Source organism: Ilyonectria robusta (genome assembly GCF_021365365.1).
Source record: "Ilyonectria robusta strain PMI_751 chromosome Unknown BGZ61scaffold_8, whole genome shotgun sequence".
Lineage (NCBI taxonomy): Eukaryota > Fungi > Ascomycota > Sordariomycetes > Hypocreales > Nectriaceae > Ilyonectria > Ilyonectria robusta.
The window spans coordinates 934,279-946,934 of NW_025764442.1; the positions used below are offsets into that span (position 1 = coordinate 934,279).

Here is a 12,656-nt window from a genome sequence, read left to right on the forward strand (position 1 = left end):
GCCATGCTAATTTGTCCCAGAGGCTCCGCGGCTAGTCTGAGCATTGTGGGCGGATGGACGACGAGTGGATGAAAGGATGCAGTAACTACAATCAAGCCCTTATGAAAGTGCGATTCATCAACTCCACATGTGTGACTCTCACATATCATAAGTCACAAACCATGGAAGCAAGCGACATGTATCCCACGAGCAGAGAGTGAGTGGTGTGCAAATGCGACTGCGAGTGCGCCATTGTGATTTTGAAGGCAAAATCCAAATACCCAGACCATGACCGCTATAACCTAATCTCGTGTACTCGTCTCTTTCATATCCATGTGCCAATCGAACAGACCCTCTGAAAGGGCCGCGGGTCGTAGTTACCGGGCTACGCGTCGCTGGGCTTCGCTTCCTCGGCCTTCGCCTCCTTGGGTTCCGTCTCCTCAGGCTCCTCGGTGTGGCCAATGCCCAACACACTCCCGGCCGTCTTCCCGGCCTCTTCAGTTATATGCTTCACCTTCTGGCCCAGGGACACGACGGCGCCGGAGACGTTGCGAAGGGTCTTGGACTGCGCGTTATCTACACTGAGGCGGGTCATCTCAGCGACAAAGCTGGCCCCCCACCAAGCGCTGGTGTACTTGAAGACGTAACGCTCGAGTTTCTTGTAGTTGGCCTCGCGCTGCTCGGGGCTCATGGTGACGGCGTCGTGGAGAGCGTTGGCAAGCTCCTCGGTGTTCCACGGGTTAACAATGAGACTGCCGTTGAGAGATTGTGCAGCACCCGTAAATTCGCTAAGGATCATCACTCCGTGGTTGTCACGCTGAGTGGCAATGTACTCGTAAGAAACGAGGTTCATGCCGTCACGTGTCGAAGACACCAAACAGACATCTGAGACGGCATACAAGGCAGTCAACTCGTCGAAAGAGACAGATTGGTGGAGGAAATGAATGGGCATGAACTCGATGGTGCCGAACTTTCCGTTGATCCGACCAACAAGTTCGTTGACCACAGCACGTAGGTTTTGGTACTCTTCCACATCTTGTCTCGAGGGAACGGCCACCTGGACGAGGACAATCTTGCCAATCCACTCGGGATGCTCAGTCAGGAAGACTTCGAGGGCATGCAGCTTCTGGGGAACGCCCTTGATGTAGTCGAGGCGGTCAACGCCAACAACGAGCTTGACCCCCTCAAACTTGCGGCTGAGGGCGGCAATTCGCTCTTGGACCTTGGGTTGCTTGAGGCCCTCAACGAACTTTTCGGGGTCAATTCCAATGGGAAAGGCGCCGACGGTCACAAATCGACCGTTCCAGTCGACACCGTTGGGGGTCGTGGGTGTTTCGAGGATACGAGAGCAACTGCTAAGGAAATGGCGAGCGTAGTCGTAGGTGTGGAAGCCGATAAGGTCACAGTCGAGGAGGCCTGTTAGGAGAGCTTCTCGGACGGGCAGAATACGGTAGATTTCGCTGCTGGGAAAGGGAGTATGCAGAAAGAAGCCGATCTTGACGTTCTTTTTTGAGTTGCCAATCTCCTCACGGAGCATTTGAGGTAGAAGCATCAAGTGGTAATCGTGGACCCAGATCAAATCGCCATCCTGGACATCTTTGATGACGGTCTTGGCGAAAAGGCGATTTACCTCTTGGTATGCGGCCCAAGCCGACTCGTCGAAGGTAATCTCACCGGGGTGATAATGGAAGAGGGGCCAGAGAATAGAGTCTATACGAGTTTCCGGTTAGGGTTGCTTCTAAATATCGGCGGGTTCGGTGGCTAGACTTACTAGAGAATCCGTTGTAGTGACGATCCGCAAGCTCGTCATCGATGAAGACGGGATGAGCGCCGTACTCGTCCTTGAGGCGCTGCCTCATGCCGTCGACCTCGTTCTCAGGGACCTCGAGACCGGGCCAGCCATACCATTGGAAGCTGGTGGTCTTGCTCAGGCCGCTCAAGCCAGTGACAAGGCCACCAGACGACATGGAAAAGCTGTAGCTGCCATCCTCGGAGCGCTTGATGGTGATGGGTAGGCGGTTGGAGAGGAGCAGCAGACGGCCAGGGACGGCCTGGTCGCCTTCGTTGACGGTGCCGGGCATGTTGGGGGTGTATGGAGGAGCGCTGTGGTTCGTCTTGGAGCGTCCGAGTCGAGACAGGTTCCCGGTTCCGTTGGAGGATCGAAGGACGACGGGTTGAAGAAAGGAGGGAGCTTGGTCTCCGCGTAACGAGCTGGCTCGCGGTTGTGGTCCGTGGAGGGGCAGGGAGCTGGCTTGGAGCTACGAGCCTGCGTGGTAAAAGGCGGGAGCTGGCAGGGGATAGATCACCCCAGCAGTGGAGTTCGCAGTTAGCGCAGGGAGCTTTGGGCCTTGGACCAGCGCGGCGATGACGCTACTGCGGGAGGTTTATCAGGCGATTCCGGGTGATTGGGCGGAGCGGGCGACTCGGATAACGTAACGACCTATTTTGTCGGGGATGAGTGTTGGTATCGGAATAGGAGAGGCAGATTGGTGCCGTCTTTCGGGGAGGGTTGTAGGGGGAGGAATCTACAGACGAAAATGGCTTGGAGGAGCAACAAGTGAGGGGACAAATGAAGAGACGCGGAGGGCTATAGCGGGAAGGAAGGGAGAAGGAGGGGCAAGCTACCTACCACGTACCTTGGTACGGTACACTCACGTCAACAAACGACTAAGTTAGGTCGGTAAGGTAAGGTAGTTATCAATGAATGACGACTGTTTGGCTCTTTTCAGTACTAACACAAGACGCAAAGCAGGTTTTCGCTATCGACGGACAACATCAACACGGACGGCATCACCGCGGACGAGACCAAATGCCAACCACGTGAACAGCACACCATCGCCTCCAATATTACCGCAAATCAATCAATCGCTTCCTCCCGCCCTTCCATCCTTCCCGGGACGGGCGTTAATTCAGTAGAGTTGCATCTGACTGCTCACGACCCGGCCCGTTTTCTTCTCCCAGACGAATCGGTTGCAGCCCAAGTACAGGTACCTCGCACCACCCCCAGGTCCGGAATGGAGGCACCATCCGCCCAACTTGAGTCCATGATATCATGCACCTGTCACTTATCCACGGGGTGCCAACCAGTCAGCAACAGCGGTTTGCGCTTTCTGGTTAATCATGCTTGCAAGCGAGGTCAATCTACAACCCAGGTGCTTCTCCGCTCTACTGCATCTATCTGCTTCTCCAGCCCAGCACTTGCAGCTCTCCGCATGGCCCCATGGGCCGCACCGGAGTTGGTCCCGGGAGTGAGGCCGGCCTCAGATCGGATCGCCACGTTCTCGGCGTCATGTACTCAAAGTGCCGCCGTAAAGTCCTAATTGAAATGATCAACGGGGTATGTTCAAAGCAACAGCAGTGTGCCCTCGTTGTTACTTGCATGAGCTACCTACCTTAGTGGCGCTATCGTCCCCCCGTCATCATTCAGTCAAACCTACAACTGGAGGTGCCAGGAGCCAGCCGGCCCGTTTACTCCGCTGTGAGATATCCATTGCGAGGCCAGCCAGCCGGGTGAAACAGGCTGAAATACACGCAGCCAGCCAACCAATCCAACTCCAGAACAGGACCATGTTTGCCTTGGGATCAGGCAGTTGGCCGGCCCAAAGGCCCAAAGATTGCTTTTCGTCGTCGCCTGCAAATGCAAGTGCTTGTGCATGGGATCCGCCTCTTATTAAACGCAACAATCGGGATCGTCCTCCGGTCGCCACAACCAAGACACCCATGCACCCTCATGCGCTCGTTTTTTGTGTCTGTTCCTACTTCCTCCACTGCGATCCCAAATCTCACAACTTCTTATCCCTAAATCATTGAAGAAGGGGCTGCCGCCGTGTGTCACTTCCTTCGTTGTGAGGCTGGCAGGTCCCGGCTGGCTTAGAATACAAGCAACACAGCCTAAAGCACATAAACATAGGGCCTTGAAGTAGGCATATTTGGCCAGCACTTTGCATGATAAATTAGAGTATTTCTATTGGCACATGGGGTATAAATCTTCTCACCTAAACCTCGGCTGAATCATTGTGCCCAACCTAAACGCGCAGTTTAAGAGCGCAGTCTTAAGTTTAACGTCTACCATTGTTGTTATTAAATGTGGTAAAATCAAATGAGTAGAAATTCGGTATGAGGAGGGATAAAATACTGAGAATTAGCCTCATTAAAAATGGTTTCCCCTAAACTGCTACATTACGTGTGTGGTTAGTTTTTAGAATTGGGCTGTACTCGCGTGAGCAGGTAGCAAACAACCTGTGTGCGGATGGCATTGCTCACGAATAAAATCTTAGGATAAAGCACAATAAATTTCCTCTCAATGCTTTCGTTCATTTGCTTTTTTTTTCTTGACTGCATACTTCTCATTCCGGTCACGTTCGGGTCTTCCTCACGCATCTTTGGGCTCCATGCGACAGGGGCTTTGTTGATAGTCTTATCTTATCGATAAGAGGGGCCGTCGTTGCTATCCATGGGAATTTTTCGAGAAAGTCGAGACAAAGCGCGAACCATCAATACTTCGTCATCTCCTCGCGCACGCGCGACCTCTCTTCGCCGCCATGGAGCCATCCCAAGACTTCAAGTCGCTCCAAGAGAGCGTGCAGAAGGCGCTTGTCTCTACCGTCAAGACCGTCAATCGCATCGCTGCCGAGGACCTCAGCTTCCAGCGCACCGTCAACCCCGAAGTTGGCCAGCAACTCGAGGACAGGTCGGCGCGAATCCTGGAACTCTCTACCCGACTGCTCCAGTCCGCTGGTAGGGCCTGTAACATCAAGGCGCCTAAGATAGAGGATGCAGAGGATATCGAGATGAACTGGCGGGGTGTCGTCGACGTCGTTGACTCCGTCCTCGAAAAGGCCGACACGGCCATGGACGAGTACACAGGGCTGGTCAAGAGAAAGGAGCCTCCCGCGGCAGACTCTGTAGGCCTTATTCCATCGCTTCCCAGTCTTACTATCACTAACTATTACCAGGCAACAAAATCCAAGAAGGCCAAGTCAACAGCCAAGGTTATCCGAAATGCCAACATCTCCAAACCGCAAATCCTGTTCGAGCGATCGCCCGACAACTTCCCTACCTCCCCGTGGAAGCCAATCCTCACATCGAAGCCACATGCCAAGGAGTCTCTCGAAGAGAGCCTTGTCACGGTTCCCAACGAGACCGGCACGCTGCAGTATGATGACCTTCACCCATAGCACGAAATACTTCAATGCGGAAACCGATCGCTGACCAGGTATGCTCACCTTAGATACCGACATCCTTACGAGACCGAAATTTCGCGCATGGAGTATCCAAAGCCAGTCTACGAAACAGCCGAGCCTGTCATGTATCAGCCAGTGGAAACAACACAAGCAACCTGGGTCGACACATACGAAGGCGTACTCGAAATGTTGGAGGAACTCAAGAAGGCAAAGGAGATCGCCGTGGATTTGGAGCACCACGACTACCGAACCTATGTTGGCCTTGTCTCCCTCATGCAGGTCAGCACGCGCGACAAGGACTGGATTGTCGATACATTGCAGCCTTGGCGACACAAGCTCGAGGTACTGAACGAGGTCTTCGCCGACCCTGGTATTGTCAAGGTAAGTTTGAACAACAAGCACAATAGCTCTCAAAAACTAATCCTCGGCCAGGTATTCCATGGCGCATACATGGACATGGTTTGGCTGCAGCGAGACCTCGGCCTTTATGTTAATGGACTGTTCGACACCTTCTTCGCCTGCGAGTTGCTCTACTCTGGGAGAAGTCTGGCATTCCTACTATCCAAGTTTGTCGATTTCGACGCAGACAAGCAATATCAACTTGCAGACTGGAGAATCCGGTACGTATTGGCTGTCCACTTCGAAGCCTATCAGTTGACTCACATCCTTTAAGACCTATTCCTGAGGAAATGCTGTATTACGCTCGTTCCGATACGCACTATCTTCTCTACATCTATGACCGAGTACGAAACGATCTCGTAGCTGTGTCGGATTCGACCAGCACAGAAAAGAACTACATCGAGCGTGCCCTTCAACGATCAAAAGAGCTCTCGCTGTCTCGCCACGAACACCCAGGCTACAATGAAGAAACTGGAGAAGGTTCTCGGGGTTGGTACGGCTATGTCTTCAAGAACTCCCACTTGGCCTTTGACCGCGAGCAGTTCGCTGTTTTTAAGGCCCTCTGGAAGTGGCGAGATGACACTGCGAGAAAGGAGGATGAGAGCCCCAACTATGTCCTCTCTACACACAGCATTGCCGACATTGCACGCATCAACCCACCAGACGCCAAGGCACTCCACAGTCTCCTACCGTTGAGTGCACCCCTGGCGAGGCCACGGTTCAGCCAGATCTGGGAACAGGTCAAGGAGGCGAAGGCTCAAGGAGGGCCCAGCTTGCTTCACTTCTTTACATCTATGGCGCCAGATTCAGTACGAAAAAACGGCCGGCCGAGAGTGGCTAAACAAACTACCAAGTTGCCAGACCTTGATGGGGAGGTCACGGTCAGCAGACTGACCCGGTCACAGTTATTTGGGGATATGCCGATCAGCACTCGCTGGGAGGAGACCCGACCCGTTTCCGACAATCAAGAGGACACTATTCCCTTTCCTTGGCAGCGATTCGTCCAGCAGGGCCAGGCTGAGGGCGACGCTCAATACGATGAACCAACCGAGGAGAATGCCGCCGCCGAGGCACAGCCCGTGGCGGTGGAGGCTCTGGTTGGCAACGGTGAAGATCAGGAAGCTCTGGATGGGGAATTTACGTTGAAGAGGGGACAGAAGCGAAAGTCAGAAGCTGTAGAGGACTCCAGCTCAAGCGACGAAGAGACCCCGGAGGAGAGCGACGAAGATATGCAAGAGGACAACGGTGTAATTTCCATTGTAGATCAGCCTCGGAAAAAGAGCAAGAAGGAGCGCCGGAGGGAACGCAAGGCTCAGGACGAGGGAGTCGACGAAGAACTAGTCAAGCGGCAAGAAGCCAAGAAGGCACGCAAGACAAGACAACAGGAGAAGAAGGTCAAGCGACAGGAGGAAAAGCAGAAGAAGTACGATGCGGTGCCGTTCGACTACAGCAAAGCCAGCTCGGTGATGCACGCGAAACGGGAGCCCGGCGAGGCGGAAGCAAAGGGGAGGAGGAAGGTGTTCGACCCATACTCCAAGTCTGCGGATGCCGCGGTCAAGGGCGCGCGAAAGGCGCCGCCGGTCAGGGGAGAACGCAGCGCAACGTTCCGGAAGTGAGATGGTACCGGGTAGCTCCGGCGGTAGCACGAGGAGTCTTGCATTGTCAATCAAATATGAATCGACACCCTGGTTCTGGTCCATTGTGAAATATTACAGTCTTGGTCAACATCCTATCGAGTAGACCAAAGTGGCGGAAGGGATAATATTTAGTAGCAACACAACACACAATCACGTATCGTACCCAATAACTACAAGCAAGCTTTCCAAGTAGCCTTCATCTGCGGTCGCTCTCTACAACCCTTCTGAGTTTTCTCTCCCGCATTGCACCCGTCCTCTGAAAAACCTTGCCCTGAATTCCGGGCATTTAAATGGGCGTCCCTCGCCAACCTCTTAGCACATTGTCATATTTCTTCTTTTTCATACATAGGCCATTCAATCACATCTCATGTTATGTTATGCGAAATGGGATGCACACCCCAATCGTGGCGTTGTCGTTTTATTATTATTTCGTCTATTTCCACCTGCGACTGAGGGATTACTGACAGGGGATCGTTTCGGCTGCGAGGCATGGCAGACGGAGAGCGCGTGTACAGTCGCAATTGTCACCACGAATAACGGAGGGGAAGTCAACCATGCATCGTATCCAGGGTCCGAGCCTCCGAGGACATGCAAGTCGCCCGAAGAATCCGTAACATGATAATTGACGAAAACACACGTACATGGAGATGGCATGATTTCTTCCAGAGGGCGGCTCTGCAGTGGCCCAGCGGGACATTGGCCGTCTCACCCGGCCTGCACGGAAGGGCTCCACCGCCCAGCAAGGGGGAAGGGCTGTGCGTTACTACCCCAGATTTTTAGCCCCTTCCCCGCCTCGAAGGTACAACTGCCGGCGTTAGGCGACGATGAGAGCGATTTGAGTCGGAACAGTCGCGTGCCTGCTCGCTCAGCGCCCTCGAAAAGGGGAGGATGCTCCAGCCGAGGAGAATGTCGTATTTCTCAGCTTGAGGATTGGCCAAGTTGCGGCATCCTAGTCTGCCTCAAGGAGGCAAAGGGGCCGGCCGCTTTCATCTCCCGGACGAATCACCAGGTGGTTAATTACATGGCTAAGTTGCTGACGCGCCTTCCGCATTCCTCGAGCGGCATCCCGAGGTCGAGTGGCCAATTGCAGGAATGGGAAGGTGTCAGCCAAGCGGCCCATCCCCTCTAAATCCAAGCTGGCCTCCCACATTCCTCTCTTTTCCTCTCCCTCATCAAACCGTGACCATTTTCCCCTTCAATGAATCCCCCAAAGACGTGTGTGCTCGCAGAGCTGCCGACCTGATCGGACCTCGCCGCCCGTCTTCCTACTTCAACGCGAGACGGTCACAACACTCCCCCAACACCTGGCGAAACCCTCTCCCGGACGGCCCGGTTGAGCTGCGCCCTGGCATTGAAAGCGCGCTCCTCTCCCATCAGTCGATGGCACTGTCGACGTCGTGCCATCCGGGCAGCGTGGCCAGGTTGCCCCTTCACACCCTCAAGGCAGAACCAATGCTACAGTGTCATTCCTGCCGCTGCCGTCCCCGTCCCGGGCGCCACGCATCGCACAGGTACCAATTCCTTTCTTCCCCAGGCCGTCCTTTCCCGAATCCCCTTGTCGATGTGACACAATGTCCTTGTTGGGAGGTGTGGTGGCTGTCCGGTCATGTGACTTCGAAAGAGGGGAAGGTGAGGGGACCACCCTCATCGGCACCTCCTATTTCTCCTTTTGTTTTTCTCCATCTTCGTTATTGTCATGTCCTTGTCAAGTTGTGTCAATTGATCAACGGTCGTCGATTCTTAGGTCGTGCGGCGCTAGGGAGAGTTTCTTCCATCGTTGTCGTGAGCTGTGGTGGAGCAGAGTGGACCTCCTAACACGCTACTGAGGGTGAGAAGGTAAGTATGGACTCGATCCAACACAAGCGATCAAACAGACACATGTTGACCTTCAGCAGTACTGAACTGTCCCGCCTGACAAGTAAATCACTGGGCATTGCCCTGTCCTATTTCGGTATGTTACACGATTCCATAAGTCTTTCAGCCTCGTTTGAAGCTCGACCCTTCATGTTGGATCCAATGGATTGGCGTTTTGGACATCGCCATGCACCCTCGTGGATGGGTTCCAATACGATGAGAACGTGAGGTTCCTACCTGGATCAGTGGGTTCCGCCAAAGGAACCGTTCGAGATCCATGTTCTCTTCGACGAAAGCAGCTCTTTCTTGGTCAAGTTCCTCACTCGGGTAACCTTGTACCTTGAATTCACCTCGTTGACTCGGTCCTGAGGCAGCCACTCTCGAGATCTTATCAAGTTGCCAAAGGAAATCACGTCCAGTTGATATCAAGTTCTACGCAAGTGCCGCCACTGTGTCAGTGGCGCCCTATGCAATTCGACCGTCGCCTCGCCACTCGATCAAGCTGTGTGTGTTTCTGGTCAACGGAGGAGTATTCACTTGAACACAATATTTCCGGAATTTGCTCGGTGCAAGTATCGGTTCTTCGGCAGCTCTCTTCGGAAACACGTTCATCTCGGTTGGACGGATTCGCGACTCATCCAGAATATTGTCTGATGTTCTCGGCGTTTGTCGGGCTGTTGTTGCATTCCGCATAGATTGACCACATCGTCGAGGGCACGGTCTGGTCTGCCCCTATCGGTATTTTAACCACTTCCAGTTGGCATGGAAGTGCGTAACAATGTCGAATCGCCCTTCAACAGTCGATTATCATGCCCGGGAGTTTTGAATCGGCTGGTGCATGGTTGGTTCGACCCGGTATTTACTCCACGCTTGATGATTAGGACTGCCACAGGAGATCGTCTCCATGTTCCCGGGGGGACTTCTCTTTCCTTACATACCTGACGAGAGCTCCACAATCTCCCCCCTTGGCCGAAGAATCATTCCCTTGATCCACCTTCAAGCCCCGGACCTTCCCTATCATACGTTGCCTCCTATTGGACTGGGCTAGGTCCCAGAGTCAGAAGCCTTTCTAGCGGGTGCCAGTTTTGCACAGTGTGGGCCCTTTCTCCTCAAACCAAGATTCGATGCCTTATCGTGCCTGGAAAGACAGGCATTCAGGCGCCCAGTAGACCGCCTCATTGTGCGGATTGTTGCACCAAGCGCTCGAGCACGAAATTACTGGGCGGCCGGGCCAACTCGGTTATGAGTGAGTGGCAGCGCAAGTGCCTGCCAGCTCGGCTAAGGCGCCAACTTTCCCCGGCACCGGCCCACGGGAGCTCGAGAGCAATTGCCTCACCACATGCAGCTGAGCGATTTGGCAGTCTTACAGGTGTTATCAATTGAAGGTCAATTGAGCTTTCAATCGATAAGATGCGGTTTGAATTGCGTCACTATCAAGCTGGCAAACACTCTTCCATGTTGAAAAAAGAAATCTCTTGCTGTGGTGGAAGAGTCGGGATGAATGAGGCTTTTTATTTTACAAGTCGGTCCCTGGGAGGAATTGCGCAGAATTTCCCAAACTCTACCACAGAGACGTTCTTATGACCAACGTCCCTCCCAGTTCTCTATCCCGTCTATTACAAGGCAACCTCCCCTCTATCGTGCAAGCTGGTGGCAAGTGCACCAATGACCAGGTCTTCAGGACCCTGCATGACATACTGCGCTCGGCAGTCCCCCCTATATCACTGACTCGATCATTCGGCACGAGCCGTCCTAATTGGCTGGGAAACAGCTTAGGTCTGGAAGAAAATTGTCAGTTTTGACCCGGATACGAAACGACGAGAATCGAATGCGGTGTTGACGTACGAACTTGGCCATGAGGGCAACCATGAGATCGAAAAGACCGATGGCCTCGACGAAAGCGAAACCAAGAATGGCGTAAGAGAAGAGCTGGCCACGGAGAGCGGGGTTGCGGGCAACACCGTTGATGAGGGCAGCGAAGACGAGACCGATACCGATACCAGCACCAGTAAGACCAATGGCGGCAGAGCCCATACCAATGTTCTTGGAGACCTCAACCATGGCCTGGGCGATCTCGGAGGAGTAGGCGCGGCGCTGGACCTGGAAGGCGTTGCGGGTGGTGGCCTGGAGGAGGGTGGAGGCCTGCTGGCGCTTCATGGTCTGGCCTTGAATTGAGTGTGAGCGAATTGATCCCAACTGGAAGTCGATCCAGACGGGCTCGGGAGAGCTCAATTGAGCCCGGAATGCCGAGGAAAATTTTTGCCGCATCTGAGCACTTACCAGTGATGGTTCGCTTGCTGACGGCAGCGATGGGGGCACGCACAGCAGGGCGAGCGGCCTTGACGGCCATCTGGGACGCCAGGCGGGAGGTGAAGACACGAGCGGAGGCCATTGTGATGGTTGTGTGAGGGGAGATGGTTGATGAGTGACGAAGAGAAGAGGCTGACGGGAGGTTTAAAGAAGAGAGATACGGAGCTCAGCACGAGACAGGACGGCAGTGGAAGGAGAAAAAGGGAAGAGAGAAAGCGTCTGGAGCCGGGAGGAAAGTGAGAATAGGTGGGCCCACTCAAGTGGGCAGGGCCAGGGGGTGGGAGTGTCAGCCGGGGCACCGCTGGAAGGAAGGGGAGCAATGAATCAATCGGGACGAGACATTTTCACGGGGGAGGCGAAGGACCGGGTGAGAATTGAGGACGAGGCCTGGAGCGGGCCAACGCAACAAGAAACCAACGCAAAGAGGCCGGAAACCGAGGGAGTACGGCCTGGTGAGAATGTGGCAAGGGGGTGAGCTTCACACTGGCTGTTTAGCCATCCGGGGGAAGTCGGGTGGAGGCGGTTGCGAGAATGCTGGGACGTGATTGCTCTGGGGCAACTCAAAGCCTGAGGCTTTTACAGTCGACGGGGACGTGCTTGGCGGGTGGACCATGAATCATGGGAGAAGGCCGCCGATGGATGCCAGCTAGGGGTGGCCAGTGATGGAACGCGCAACATTGAGAGAAATCTCGGTACGAAAGGGCAGAACAGAGCCGGAAGAGTGAGGACCCCTACCACTCCAAACACGAGTGGGTGTTGAGGAGCAGCGGGCCCAATGGATTGCTGCACGCCCAGGACCGACAACCACGGCACTACCGGATTTCCGACGGAGGACGAGCACAGAAAGACCGGCCAAAGAATAACTGCAGCAGCAAGATGCAACGGTCCGTACAGCTCTCGCAGCACGGACGATATGAAAAGCCCTCTGTCGGAAATTTTTTGGGACATATTGTCTTGTTGCTGTCCAAGGCCCCCCAAAAAAGCATCCGACCAGATCAGTATCAGATGCCTTGGCCAGCAAAGACGGGCAGATTGTCTCGCATACCGCACACCCCCCACGACAACAGGTGTGTACAGTACCTCACAGTACGAGTACAGCCCCCCACTTGGTGGCTTCACCAAAAGGCGCAGACGAATCAGAGGGCGACTCTTCCACGTGGGTGGATCGAAGGCGAAGGTCCAGCAGGGCCAGCCTGGCATCAAGATATTGAGATGATTCCTGAGATTCAAGGTCGTTCTACTCCAGAGTCGCAGCGTTCCCCGGCCCTTTGGTGCATGACTGTCTCCGAACAGC

At 54.2% G+C, this 12,656-nt stretch overlaps 4 protein-coding genes across 4 annotated transcripts; 2 read left to right on the top strand and 2 right to left on the bottom strand.

The window, feature by feature from the left end:
- Positions 1–364: 364 nt before the first annotated feature.
- Positions 365–2,060, bottom strand: BGZ61DRAFT_350849 (glycosyl transferase; the record flags this gene model as incomplete). The annotated part of the gene is made up of 2 exons (XM_046240277.1): positions 365–1,689; positions 1,751–2,060. 2 exons carry the CDS (start codon positions 2,058–2,060, stop codon positions 365–367), a joined length of 1,635 nt encoding a protein of 544 aa, XP_046105395.1.
- Positions 2,061–4,416: 2,356 nt separating this feature from the next.
- Positions 4,417–7,379, top strand: BGZ61DRAFT_388851 (ribonuclease H-like domain-containing protein). The gene is made up of 5 exons (XM_046242793.1): positions 4,417–4,883; positions 4,935–5,134; positions 5,210–5,543; positions 5,595–5,782; positions 5,836–7,379. The coding sequence occupies exons 1-5, from the start codon at positions 4,521–4,523 to the stop codon at positions 7,175–7,177; spliced, it is 2,427 nt and encodes an 808-aa protein (XP_046105396.1). The 5' UTR covers positions 4,417–4,520; the 3' UTR covers positions 7,178–7,379.
- A 692-nt stretch (positions 7,380–8,071) lies between these two features.
- Positions 8,072–9,296, top strand: BGZ61DRAFT_222129 (uncharacterized protein). Its single transcript, XM_046238114.1, has 2 exons — positions 8,072–9,034; positions 9,094–9,296. The coding sequence occupies exon 1, from the start codon at positions 8,291–8,293 to the stop codon at positions 9,011–9,013; it is 723 nt and encodes a 240-aa protein (XP_046105397.1). The 5' UTR covers positions 8,072–8,290; the 3' UTR covers positions 9,014–9,034; positions 9,094–9,296.
- A 1,528-nt stretch (positions 9,297–10,824) lies between these two features.
- BGZ61DRAFT_477138 (ATP synthase protein 9 mitochondrial precursor) lies at positions 10,825–11,444 on the bottom strand (the record flags this gene model as incomplete). Its single annotated transcript, XM_046248860.1, has 3 exons — positions 10,825–10,830; positions 10,898–11,217; positions 11,333–11,444. The coding sequence occupies 3 exons, from the start codon at positions 11,442–11,444 to the stop codon at positions 10,825–10,827; spliced, it is 438 nt and encodes a 145-aa protein (XP_046105398.1).
- Between the last annotated feature and the right edge of the window lie 1,212 nt (positions 11,445–12,656).

What these genes read in the sequence shown, in the direction of transcription:
- BGZ61DRAFT_388851 (XM_046242793.1), top strand. Translation starts at nt 4,521, where the DNA reads ATGGAGCCATCCCAAGACTTCAAGTCGCTCCAAGAGAGCGTGCAGAAG. An exon ending in AACGAGACCGGCACGCTGCA is followed by an intron (nt 5,135 to 5,209) that starts GTATGATGACCT and finishes TGCTCACCTTAG; the next exon opens with ATACCGACATCCTTACGAGA. An exon ending in CTTGCAGACTGGAGAATCCG is followed by an intron (nt 5,783 to 5,835) that starts GTACGTATTGGC and finishes ACATCCTTTAAG; the next exon opens with ACCTATTCCTGAGGAAATGC.
- BGZ61DRAFT_222129 (XM_046238114.1), top strand. Translation starts at nt 8,291, where the DNA reads ATGGGAAGGTGTCAGCCAAGCGGCCCATCCCCTCTAAATCCAAGCTGG.